Source organism: Neomonachus schauinslandi, chromosome 5, assembly GCF_002201575.2.
Source record: "Neomonachus schauinslandi chromosome 5, ASM220157v2, whole genome shotgun sequence".
NCBI classification, from domain to species: Eukaryota; Metazoa; Chordata; class Mammalia; order Carnivora; family Phocidae; genus Neomonachus; species Neomonachus schauinslandi.
This window is the reverse complement of record NC_058407.1, coordinates 63,008,317-63,020,868: the sequence shown is the minus strand read 5'-3', so window position 1 is coordinate 63,020,868 and position 12,552 is coordinate 63,008,317. Positions and strand designations below refer to the sequence as shown.

Genomic DNA, 12,552 nt, shown 5'->3' with positions numbered 1-12,552 from the left:
GGCTGGGAATCTTGGCAGATTTGCCTCTGGACCATAGCTGGCTTCCTGAATCCAGATTAGATACAACCTGGAAATGCAACACTATGTCTTTTCTGCAGGAGCATTTAACTTGGAGTTGGGATGTGTCCCAGCACTGTCCATCTGAGATGTATGACCATGGAAAAGTTCCTTCCTCTCTTTGGGTCTCCGTTATTCCACCATTAAAATGTAGAGGCTGGGTCAAATGAGCTTTAGTGCTGAAATCTTGGCAGGGGTATCTTCATCTTAAAAGCTGAGGATGTTGGGTAGGAGACAGCAGCGCAGCTGCAAACATGGACTACGGATGTACAGCCCCCGAGGAAGGGAAGAGCTTCTCAGAAAAGTGGTAGCCAATCATTATGGAGATGAGTGCCCAAATTGCACAGATTTCAAGAAGTGGCATATTGCATGCTTGAAAGGAACATGAAAATATGATGGCAGTATTAATGGTCTGTGTTTCTGTTTCCTAGATATAAGTGGAAGAGGAAGAAAAAGGGAAAAGTAAATTTCTGGAAAACTGGGCTATCATGTAACCTGATCCCACTATTTACTGAAGGAATGAATGTACCCACTTGCTTCCGAATGTTTCTCTAACTTGCTTTCCATGGCACAATGTAGTATTTCATCTGGTCACTTTTTTTTTTTTTAAGATTTTATTTATTTATTTGACAGAGAGAGAGAGAGAGAGCACAAGCAGGGGGAACAGCGGGCAGAGGGAGAGGGTGAAGCAGGCTCCCCGAGGAGCAGGGAGCCCGATGCGGGGCTCGATCCCAGGACCCTGGGATCATGACCTGAGCCCAAGGCAGTCACTTAAAGTGAGCCGCCAGGCGCCCCCTGGTCAGTCATTTCTATAAATTTATATGGATATTTCTCCCTGTTCTTCAGGAGACAATTCAGGCTTCTGGTGGATCTTAAAAGCAACCCTCTGTCATTAGTGGAAAAATGCTGGATCTGAATAAATAAATAAATTCTATAGTTTAGTTAACAGCATTGCACCAGTTAATTTCTTAGTTTTGATAAATGTTTGAGAGTTATGCAAGATGTTAACATTAGGGGGAGGTAGGTGGAGATACATGGAACTGTACTATCTTAAGAACTCTACTGTAAATCCGAAATTATTTCAAAATAAAAAGTTTGCTAAAAAAAAAAAGTAACACTCCCTCAACTTCATATGTTCCTCTAGCTATTGCTGTCTCTTGCATTTTATAGTTAAGGGTCTTGAAAGCACTGTCTGTATTTGCTGTTTCCACTTGCTCGCTCTCCATTCATGCTAACTCTACCACCCGCACATTTCTGAAGTAGCTCTAGTCAAGATCACCCATTACCTCTTTAACATTTTCATTTCATTATCTTATTTTTAACTTACTATTTTCTCAATTACAAAAGTAATAAAAGGGGTGCCTGGGTAGCTCAGTCTGTTAAGCGTCTGACTCTTGATTTCGGCTCAGGTCATGATCTCAGGGTTGTGGGACTGAGCCCAGAGTCAGGCCTTGCGCTGGGCATGGAGCCTGCTTGAGATTCTCTCTCTTCCTCTCCCTCTGCCCTTCACCCGCGCCCCCCCGCCCAGTCACTCTCAATCTTAAAAAAAAAAAAAAAAAAGTAATTACAAAACTTACTGGGGGGAAGAAAAGTCACAATCAATATACGAATGTATACATGCCTTGAATATATACTCTAATTTTCCCTACTTGACTTCCCTCCCCCTTCCCATCAAGATACCCACTGCCATCAGTTTGGTGAATACACTCTCAACTTTTTCCCCCTTATATATATATACTACATATATTTTTTAGATATTATAAATATATATATTTACATGGGAAGATATCAAAAAGCACATTATGTGTTTAAAAGCAAGATCCACAACAGTATAGTATGGTTACTATACTATTACTACCAGTGTATGAGAGTTCATATTTCCTCACATACTGAATATTAGCTAATAAAAAAATCTGCCAACTGTTTAGACTACAACTTATATCTCATGGTTACTTTACATTTTTTTATTATTAATGAGACTAAGCATTTTTTCATATGTGTACTGTTTCTTCTTTAATTACCTGTTCACATCCTTTTACCTCAACTGGCAAATGCAATGGACACTTCTGCTTTATTTTATTTGGTATCTCTATAGCATTTGACACTACCGACCACCCCCCCCTTCTAAAAATTCCTTCCTTCCATGGTTACTGTGAGAAACCCCCTTTTTTCTAGATTTCTTCCCATTTCTTTGGCCACTCCTCAATCTTCTTTACGGGTGTCTCTTCCTCTGTTCCCCCTTCCCCCTGCCCCACATGCTGGGGTCCCTCAAGGTTCCATCTTAGGTCCTCTTTGCTCACTTACCTATTCCCTGTTACCCACCAGTTGCCTATTGAGGACTCATACCCTATAACTCTAGGTAGATCTCTCTCCTTATCTGGAATTCCACCTGGGTATCCTATAGGCATCTTAAACTCATCCTTGTCTAAGGCTGAAGTCTCCTTTCTCCTCTTTTTACCCTTCAGCCTTTAATCTGTTTCTTTTCCTGAGTCCTCCATCTTGGTGAATGTGACAATTATCTTTTCAAACATCAAATGTGCCTGTTCTCATGTCTTCGTGCTGTGCATGTGTCACTTCCTCTGCCACTTTGCTTAGTTAATTCCTACCTGTCCTTTGGATTTAGTCAGGTACCACTTCTGGGAAGCCTTCCTTGACATGGTATAGTCCAGGTTATGAGTTCCTCCTAAATTCTCCCCCAGCACCACAAGTATTTCTCTACATGGTACTAATTGTGCTGGGATTATAAACTCTATTTTCCAAACTCTAAACAGTCCCTCGAAGGCAAGGACCACATCTTATTCTCTTTGTGTCTTCAGCACCTGGCACCCAAGAGATGCTCCATAAATGTTTGTCTGCACTCGTAGAAATCTATCTACACTGTCTTGAACCTACTCCAGTCAGGCCTTTAACCCACCACTCCCAAACAGCACAAGATGACCAATGACCTTCATCTTGCCAAATCCAATGGTCAGTTCCCAGCTTCTCTGTGTGTTTGACTCTGCTAATAACTCTCCTTTTAGAAGCATTTTCTTCACTTGGCTTCTGGCACCCATTCTCTTGTTTCTACTGCTGTTTCACCAGTTGCTCCTGCCCAGTCTCTTTTGCTGGTTTCTTCTTATCTCTCTAACTTTGAATCGAGGTGCTCCTGAGCTCTGTCCTCAGACCTCTTCTCTTCTTTCTACATTCACTCCCTAAGTGATCTCATACATCTCATGTCTTTAAATACCACTGATCTTTGATACACACACATCTTATCACTAGCCCGCATCTCTTCCAGTTCCAGATTTATATGTACAAGTTCTTATATAACATCTCTACTCGGATGTCTTTAAGGCATTTCATATTTAACATGCTCCAAACTGAGCTGCTACCATGTCCCTTCTCTAAACCTGCTTTTACTACAGTCTTCTCCATTTCAACTAATGGCATTTTTCCAGGTGTCTGAGCACAAACCACTGTTGTCATTCATGGTTCTTCTCTTTCTCTACTTTCAGTATAAATCCTGACCACTTCTCATCACCTATATAGCTACTACTCCAGTCCAATCCATTATCATCTCTTGCCTAAACGCTGAAATTGTCTTGTAATTTGTCTCCATGTTTCTGCCATTGTCCCTATAGTCTCTTCCTCCTCTTTTTAAAATTTAAGTCAGATCACATCACTCCTTTGCACACAAACCCTCCAAAGGTGCCCATGTGATCAGAGTTAAAGCCCAGGTCCTCATAGTGGCTCTCTATGACTTTGCTTTTCCTACTCCTCAAACACATTAAGAATGTACCTGCCTCAGGGCATTTGCATATGCTCTTCCTTCCACCTGAATCATTCTTCTCCCTGGTTCATATCCTCAGATCTCTGCTCCAATGTCCCCTCATCAGAGGCTTTTCTGGACCACCCTACATTCTATCCCTCTTACCCGCTTCACGTTGTTTCTTAGCACTAATCACTGACACAATTTCTTTATTGTTCATCTGTCCCACTATCATGTAAACTCCATGATGGCCAAAATGTAGTCTGTCTTCGTGCCTAAAACAGTGCTTGGCACATTGTAGGTGATCTGTGAATACTTGCTAAATGAATAAATGAAAGAAGGAAGGGGGAAAGGAGGCAGTGGAAAAATCACAGGCAGGAGAGAGAGGAGGAGGAAAGAAAAGAAACCAATCTTTGAGTGAAATGATGGTAGCTTTTGCTTACAGTGTGCCAGAGGGGATCCATTTTTTAATTACAGGACAATTAAGCCAAAGACCTGGTCAGCATTACCCCCTTAGAGAGAACAAATTGAGGGGCACGTTATATACTAATTTAAATAGGCTGGGTACTAAAAACTGCCAGGAGGAGATTTTTGCAATGCCAGTCAAACTAAATAATTCTTACCCAAATATGTGAATTTTCTTCCCTCATAAGATTAAATCAAGTAAGATTTCAAAAGAAATACACTCTCCAGCCCAGCTGGAGGCTAGCCAGCGGGGAGAGTACAGAATAGTTACGAGCAGAGAGCTTGTTCTAAGGTTTTAGCCTTCGACGGATCCTGCAGCTGAGAAATTTGCTAACTAGAGTGGGTCAAGAAGTGTGCTTTAAACAAAGAACCCAGGGGATGACAACAGCTGCACAGCTGCTACCATTTAAATGCAGAAATATAGAAATTCTGGTTGTTTGGTTTGGAACAAGGGCTGAAGCCTAGGGGACCCTGTATTCTAACGTGAGCAGAAGTAGTAAGCCATTTTACTAACCTCAGGCAAAGCACTTGGCCTTCTATCTTTCACTCAACTCAGGGAAGAAAGAAAGGGTTCAAGAGGAGAGCTTCGGTGGAAAAATAAGATTCCTTGCACCCAAGCCACATTCTCCTGAGTAAATGGCGCACAAATCAGAGCAGCTGACACCCATGCCCAGCTCAGCTGACATGGAGCCCAAGCCCCATGGAGGCTGCAGGTGGCTGGGCCACAAAGGCTCCACTTGGGAAGCTCCACAGGCCCTGGGGCTTCTCAATACTTACACTTCTCCTCTTTTCCATATTTGCTTCTTCAGCTGCTTTCTGGTACCTTCAGAGAAGAGGGGGAGAAACAGAATGTCCTCAAATTAAATTTATATTTTTACTTTTTAAACCTTTAAGAAAACCACTTCTGCCTACATATTTCTGCCAGCAAGTGTCTTTAATCAACTCTATCAGAAGAAACACAAAATCAGAGTGGCTCTCACTTCCGGCATTGTTCCAGTCATCTGATTTGGTCTATTGGAAAGGTCCAAGGCGAGGAAGTCAAATGCAGGGAAATAACTAGGTAGAGCAGAAAGTCTGGGGTTTAAGTCCTACTTTAATCACTCATTAACTATGATCTCTGGCAAGTCTCAGTTTCTTTATCTAGAAAATGGCTTTATATGTCTACTTTCCAGGTTGCTGTGAAGATTGAGATCACATGTGTAAAAATGCTTTGGAATTAGTCAAAGGATATAACGTTGCATTGAGGGCGCCTGGGTGGCTCAGTTGGTTAAGCGACTGCCTTCGGCTCAGGTCGTGATCCCAGGGTCCTGGGATCGAGTCCCACATCGGGCTCCCGGCTCGGCGGGAGCCTGCTTCTCCCTCTGGCCCTCTCCTCTCTCGTGCTGTTTCTCTCTCGCTCGCTCTCTAATAAATAAATAAATAAATAATCTTGAAAAAAAAAATAACATTGCATTGATCCGAGGATGCACATTTCCCCCACACTAATGCCTCTGAAATCTTTTAATTCTTGCCAAATGATGGAGAGGTAGTCATACTGCCTGGTCATGTGTGAATTTAATCTAAGTTGTTGGTATTGTCACTTTAGCTCAATGTATTTGATGGTATTGCACGTTTTAAATGCCACTTAAAATGTCTTTAAAGAAATTACACTATGATTTGGTATTTAAAGAAAAACTATTTTACCATGTTAGGTATGATAAAGGGTGATACATGAGAAAAGTTTATGTGCTAAGCAAGCATCGGTCCTTTTAATTGGCAGCATTTTTTCTTAGTGACGCATAAAATAATGGCAAGGCTACAGTGGATGGCATCTTAGATCTGATAAACAGGCATGTATGATTTATTTTTTTTTAAAGATTTTATTTTATTTTTTGACAGAGAGAGAGATAGCGAGAGAGGGAACATAAGCAGGGGGAGTCGGAGAGGGAGAAGCAGGCTTCCAGCTGAGCAGGGAGCCCGATGCGGGGCTCAATCCCAGGACCCTGGGATCAGGACCTGAGCCGAAAGCGGACACTTAACGACTGAGCCACCCAGGCGCTCCGGCATATATGATTTAATTATTTTAATTTTATTATTACTTTTATCATTTTTATTACTTGGATCAGAAGATCCCTGAGAAACAACTGAAGTCCCAGAGGTTTTCAGGGGGGATCAGGTTTTCTCCATTTGAAGCTAAAGATGGGCTGGGAGGTCTAGACTGCAGCAAATCCCCAGACCACCCAGAATAACCTTCATCTGGCTTCCTCAGTGCCTCTGAGTCAAGCAAGGAAAGGGCCATCACCCAGAGAATCCCCACCCCATGACTCTCCTTGAGCCTATATGCCTACAACTCAGCACCAATCCTACCCTAGAAGAGGGCCATTTGTTCTCTATCTTAAGGTAGAAGTTCTGAATTCACAAGACATTTGGGGAAAGAAAAAGATAAAAAGCAGAATGGGGAAGGGCCCATGCCTCTACCAAAACTAACTTTCAATTCAAAAATACCTTCATAAGTTCAGAACTTTCTTAGTGTGTGTTAAATAGAATAACCTTATTCAAAATGAAGGCCAGAAAAATGCCCTGGTTCTGGCATATATATATTTCAAATATAGTCAAAGGCTTCTCAATAAGGGTGCCACCACTGCTTACCTGCTATGTAACCTGGGTTATATGACTCCATTTACTTGGGCCTCATCTATGAAATTAAATGACTATGTGATAAGATTTCTAAGGTCTCTTCCAGTTCTGTCACTGTTTAAATTTTAACAATCAGATATTAATAAGCGTCTCATTCACCAGGCTGGGAATCACTCTGCAACTAAGCAGAGCTTTCTAATAAAGTAGGGTGAAAGACGTCCTTTTTTTAAAAGATTTTTTACTTATTTATTTGACAGAGAGAGACACAGCGAGAGAGGGAACACAGGCGGGGGAGTGGAAGAGGGAGAAGCAGGCTTCCCGCCGAGCAGGGAGCCCGATGTGGGGCTCGATCCCAGGACCCTGGGATCATGACCTGAGCCAAAGGCAGACGTTTAACGACTGAGCCACCCAGGCGCCCCTAAGAGTATGCACCCCTGTACGTACTATTCTGCATCTCCCTTTCTCCAGTTTAGAAAGTCTGTGTATCAAAGGAAACCATCAACAGAGTGAAATGGCAATCCATGGAATGAAAGAAAATATTCGCGAATCATATATCTGATAAGGGATTAACATCTAAAATACACAAATTTTTTTAAAAAAAGCAAATATGGGGGCGCCTGGGTGGCTCAGTCGGTTAAGCAGCTGCCTTCGGCTCAGGTCATGATCTCAGGGTCCTGGGATTGAGCCCCGCATTGGGCTCCCTGCTTAGTGGAGAGCCTGCTTCTCCCTTTCCCTCTGCCTGCCGCTCTGCCTACTTGTGCTATCTCTCTGTCAAATAGACAAATTAAAAAAAAAAAAATCTTAAAAAAGTAAAAAAAATAAAAATAAAAAAAAATAAAAATAACAAATATGGGGGGGCACCTGGGTGGCTCAGTCATTAGGCGTCTGCCTTTAGCTCAGGTCGTGGTCCCAGGGTCCTGGGATCGAGCCCCACATCGGGCTCTCTGCTCAGTGGGAAGCCTGCTTCTCCCTCTCCCACTCCCCCTGCTTGTGTTCCCTCTCTCGCTGTCTCTCTCTCTGTCAAATAAATAAAATCTTTAAAATAAAAATATGGGATAATATTATACATACTAGTCTTTTTTTTTATACTATCCTTTTTTTTAAAGACTTATTTATTTTAGTGGGGGAGGGGCAGAGGGAGAGGTAGAGAACCTCAAGCAGACTCCCGCTGAGCATGGAGCCCAACACAGGGCTTGATCCCAGGACCCTGAGATTGTGACCTGACCCAAAAACAAGAGTCCAGTGCTCAACTGACTGAGGCACCCAGGCACCCCTGTACATACTATTCTGCATCTCCCTTTCTCCAGTTTAGAACAGCTGAATTTTCGGGCGCCTGGGTGGCTCAGTTGGTTAAGCGACTGCCTTCGGCTCAGGTCATGATCCTGGAGTCCCGGGATCGAGTCCCACATCGGGCTCCCTGCTCGGCAGGGAGTCTGCTTCTCCCTCTGACCCTCCTCCCTCTCATGCTCTCTGTCTCTCATTCTCTCTGTCTCAAATAAATAAAAAAAAAATCTTTAAAAAAAAAAAAAAGAACAGCTGAATTTTCATTCAAGCAATATGTTCTAAGCACTAGGAGAAAAGTAGTAAAAGAAATAACCCAAAGAGATACAGTTCCTGCTCTCAGACAGCTTATAGTTTAGACATTAAACACATAAGTACATGAATATATACATACACACACACACACATATATACACACATATGTATACGCACACACATATATAACGGTCCTTCAAAGAAAAAGAACACAGTATTATGAAACAACCTAACAAAGGAACCAAATTGAGAAGGCAGCGGGTGGGGGGTGTGTGTGTGTGTGTTGTTAAGTATGAAGGAAAGTCTTGTTGAAAAAATGACCTTTAGACTGAGATCCAGTTTGACCAGAGGAGTTAGCCAAGCAAAACAACGAGGGAAAAGCATTCCAGGCACCGAAAACTAGCACATGCAAAGGCCCCAAGGCAAGAACGTGTCTCAGGTGTATAAGAACTCCAGTGTTGCTGGAGCACAGTGAGAAAGGGAGAGGGCAAGAGATGGTGCGGGGAGGCAGGGGCTTTGTGGGCTGTGGTGAGCATTTTGAATATAATCCTAGGTACAAGGAATGGTCACTGATCCAATTCATGTTTTTAAAAGAGTGCTCCACAAAAATAAACTCAAAATGGCTGAAAGCCCTAAATGTGAGACAGGAATCCATCAAAATCCTAGAAGAGAACACAGGCAGCAACCTCTATGACCTCGGCACAGCAACTTCTTGCTAGACACGTCTCCAAAGGCAAGAGAAACAAAAGCAAAAATGAACTATTGGGACTTCATCAAGATAAAAAGCTTCTAGGAGAAGCACAGCAAAGGAAACAGTCAACAAAACTAAAAGGCAGCCTATGGAGTGGGAGAAGATATTTGCAAATGTCTTATCAGATAAAGGGTTAGTATCCAAAATCTATAAAGAACTTATCAAACTCAACACCCAAGAAACAAATAATCCAATAAAAAATGGGCAGAAGACATTTCTCCAAGGAAGACATACAAATGGCCAATGGACACATGAAAAAGTGTTCAATATCGCTCGGCATCAGGGAAATCCAAATCAAAACCACAATGAGATACCACCTCACACCATTCAGAATGGCTAAAATTAACAAGTCAGGAAACAACAAATGTTGGTGAGGATGCAGAGAAAGGGGAACACTTTTACACTGTTGGTGGGAATGCAAGCTGGTATAGCCACTCTGGAAAACAGTATGGAGGTTCCTCAAATTTAAAAATAGAGCTACCCCACGACCCAGCAATTACACTACTAGGGATTTATCCAAAGGATACAAACATAGTGATTCGAAGGGGCACATGCACCCCAATGTTTATAGCAGCAATGTCCACAACAGCCAAAATATGGAAAGAGCCCAGATGTCCATCAACAGATGAATGGATAAAGATGTGGTATACATATACAATGGAATATTATTAAGTCATCAAAAAGAATGAAATCTTGCCATTTGCAATGATGTGGATGGAACTAAATAAGTGAAATAAGTTAGTCAGAGAAAGACAAATACCATATGGTTTCACTAATATGTGGAATTTAAGAAACAAAACAGATGAACATAGGGAAGGGAAGGAAAAATAAGATAAAAATTGAGATGGAGGCAAACCATAAGGGACTCTTAATCATAGGAAACAAACTGAGGGTTGCTGGAGGGGAGGGGTAGGGGGAAGGCATAATTGGGTGATGGGCATTAAGGAGTGGACTTGATGTAATGAACACTGGGTGTTATATGCAACTGATGAATCACTAAGTTCCTCCTCTGAAACTAATGAAAAAAATAAATAAATAAAAAATTAGCCTAAGATAAAATAAAAATAAAAGAGTGCTCCAGAGACTGTGTGGAGAATGGACTGGAGGGGCTGAGAAAAGAGGTGACATTAGTGGGAGGTGATGCTGGCTTGGCCCAGGGTGGTGGCCTTGGAGAGAAAGAAAGTGAATAGACTTGAGATGTATTTCAGAGGTGGAATCAACAGGATTGGTCATGAGGGGAGGGGGTAGAAGCAGTCAAGAACAATGCTCAGGTTTCTGGCAGCAGAGTCCATGGAATCACTGTTTCCTGGGATGGGGAATTCTGGAAGAGGAACAAATTTGGGGATGGGAAAGATAAAGAGTTCAGTGTTAGTTAGGCATGTTAACTGAAACATCCATTTGGTGGTAGCAGTGATGAGATACATATGTCTCAAGCTCAGAAGAGAGATCTGAGCTAGCAATATAAATTTAGGACTTGTCTGTCCACAGATGGTAAAGCCATGGGAGTATATGAATGATATCATCTACGAAGAGTGTGTAGTGCGAGAAGTCCTAGAGACTCTACATTTAGAAATCAGAAGAGGAGAAGGAGGTGATAAGAGAGAATGACAAGGGACAGACAGAGAGGTGGTAGGAAAACCAGGAAATCGTCAGAGAAAGCCAAGAGAAGGAAAAATGTGGGAAGGACAAAGTGCTGAGAAGTCATGCAAGACAAAGGCTACAAGCACAGAAGGCACCCTGGCAATCCTCTTCCATCATAAATATAATTAATTCACCCATACTCCTTTTATTTTATTTATTTATTTTAAAGATTATATTTATTTATTTGACAGAGACACAGCGAGAGAGGGAACACAAGCAGGGGGAGTGGGAGAGAGAGAAGCAGGCTTCCCGCTGAGAAGAGAGCCTGATGTGGGGCTTGATCCCAGGACCCTGGGATCATGACCTGAGCCGAAGGCAGACGCTCAACGACTGAGCCACCCAGGCGCCCCACCCATACTCCTTTTAATGCACATTTGGATTGTTTCCAGTTTTCTACCATTACAAATAGCACTTTGGTGAATGTTCTTGTACATATATTTTCCCCCACTTGTACTAATACATCTGTCTGACAGCTCCTAAAAATGTAAATGCAGGGGAAAAAGTGGATTATAGAGGGAAAGGAACTTACAGTTGGCCTTGAACCTTGTTTCCACACTCCTCATCTACAATATACTACAGCGATAATACGACATATGAGGCAGAACCAATCAGCAGACAGGTTTATTCTCAGTTAATTGTTCTCTAAGGCAAAGTATTTACACTGTGGTTAGTTGAGTAAATAAGCTCAAAGGTTCCCTTCCCTTTACTGTCTTAACAGAAACATAGATTTAAAGAAGACCTGAATAGTTTTCACCTTCAATCCTGTCCTTTTAGCACTGAGGCAAGACACAGGTGTATATGCAGGTCCTGTCTTGAATTATGTTTTGAAACTCCCACACCAATCTCCTCACCCTTTATTTATAATGAGGTATTGCTAAATAGTAGATACACAGGGAGGAAAGGTTGCACACCTCTGCTTTCTTCCAAGTCAATGCCTTGGTGCTTTTACATTTTGTACTCCCAGAATGCTAAGAGATGCTGAGGTCCCATCCTTCTGAATTCAGTGTTAGACTAGGATTCAGGCCTCAGACTTTCCTCAAGGGCACTTAGAGCAACTAGCATTATTCTGACTACAAAATGTGAAGGTTGCTGATTTTGCAGGGGCAGGGGAGGGGAAAGGCATTTTGAAGATCTAAATTTGAGGTAGAAAGTATTTGCAGTGACATTTCTATAATTAAAATCTCATCCCTCTTCCCTTCCCAGATTGTCTTGTCCTCCAGTCTCCTTCACACACAGAATTTAATCTTGCAACTGCTCATTAATGCTCAGCTGTGAGGCAGGCAGCTGATGGAGGATGCTAAAATTATCTTGGGAGTAATAACAGTGCCTCAAACTTTTCTAAGGCCAGAATAGAGTTCCTGAGCTATGACTCTTGCTTGTATGCCCTCAAACAGAGCAAAGGGAAAATGGAAACTCCCAAGTTTTAGGCAATGTATTTTCCTCTGGAAATATTTCACCACTAAAATATTACAGAGAAGCAAAAATGGAGGGGAAAAAAAAAAAGAGGAAGTTAGCCAGGGAGATCTGAGGGTCAATTTTTTCTTAATGAAGGAAGAGCAGTCAGAGAAAACTAAATATAAACCATGTTCTTCAGACTATGTTACGGGGAAAGTGATAACAAGAGCGGGAGGAACTGTGACATGGGGGAAGGGTGAGGGGGGCAGGGATCTGTGTGCTGAATTCAGCTTTGCCACTGTCTTGGGGCGTGAACTTCAGTCATAATGGCTGCATATCAAGT

The 12,552-nt window shown here is 42.2% G+C and overlaps 1 protein-coding gene across 4 annotated transcripts in view; it reads right to left on the bottom strand.

The window, feature by feature from the left end:
* LIMA1 (LIM domain and actin binding 1) overlaps positions 1-12,552 on the bottom strand; it is an 88,854-nt gene that overhangs the window by 39,132 nt on the left and 37,170 nt on the right. For all 4 annotated transcript variants that reach the window (XM_021704812.1, XM_044915424.1, XM_021704813.1 and 1 more), the window contains exon 3: positions 5,048-5,093. In XM_021704812.1, the coding sequence (XP_021560487.1) occupies positions 5,048-5,093 (46 nt within the window). The remainder of the gene's footprint in view (positions 1-5,047; positions 5,094-12,552) is intronic.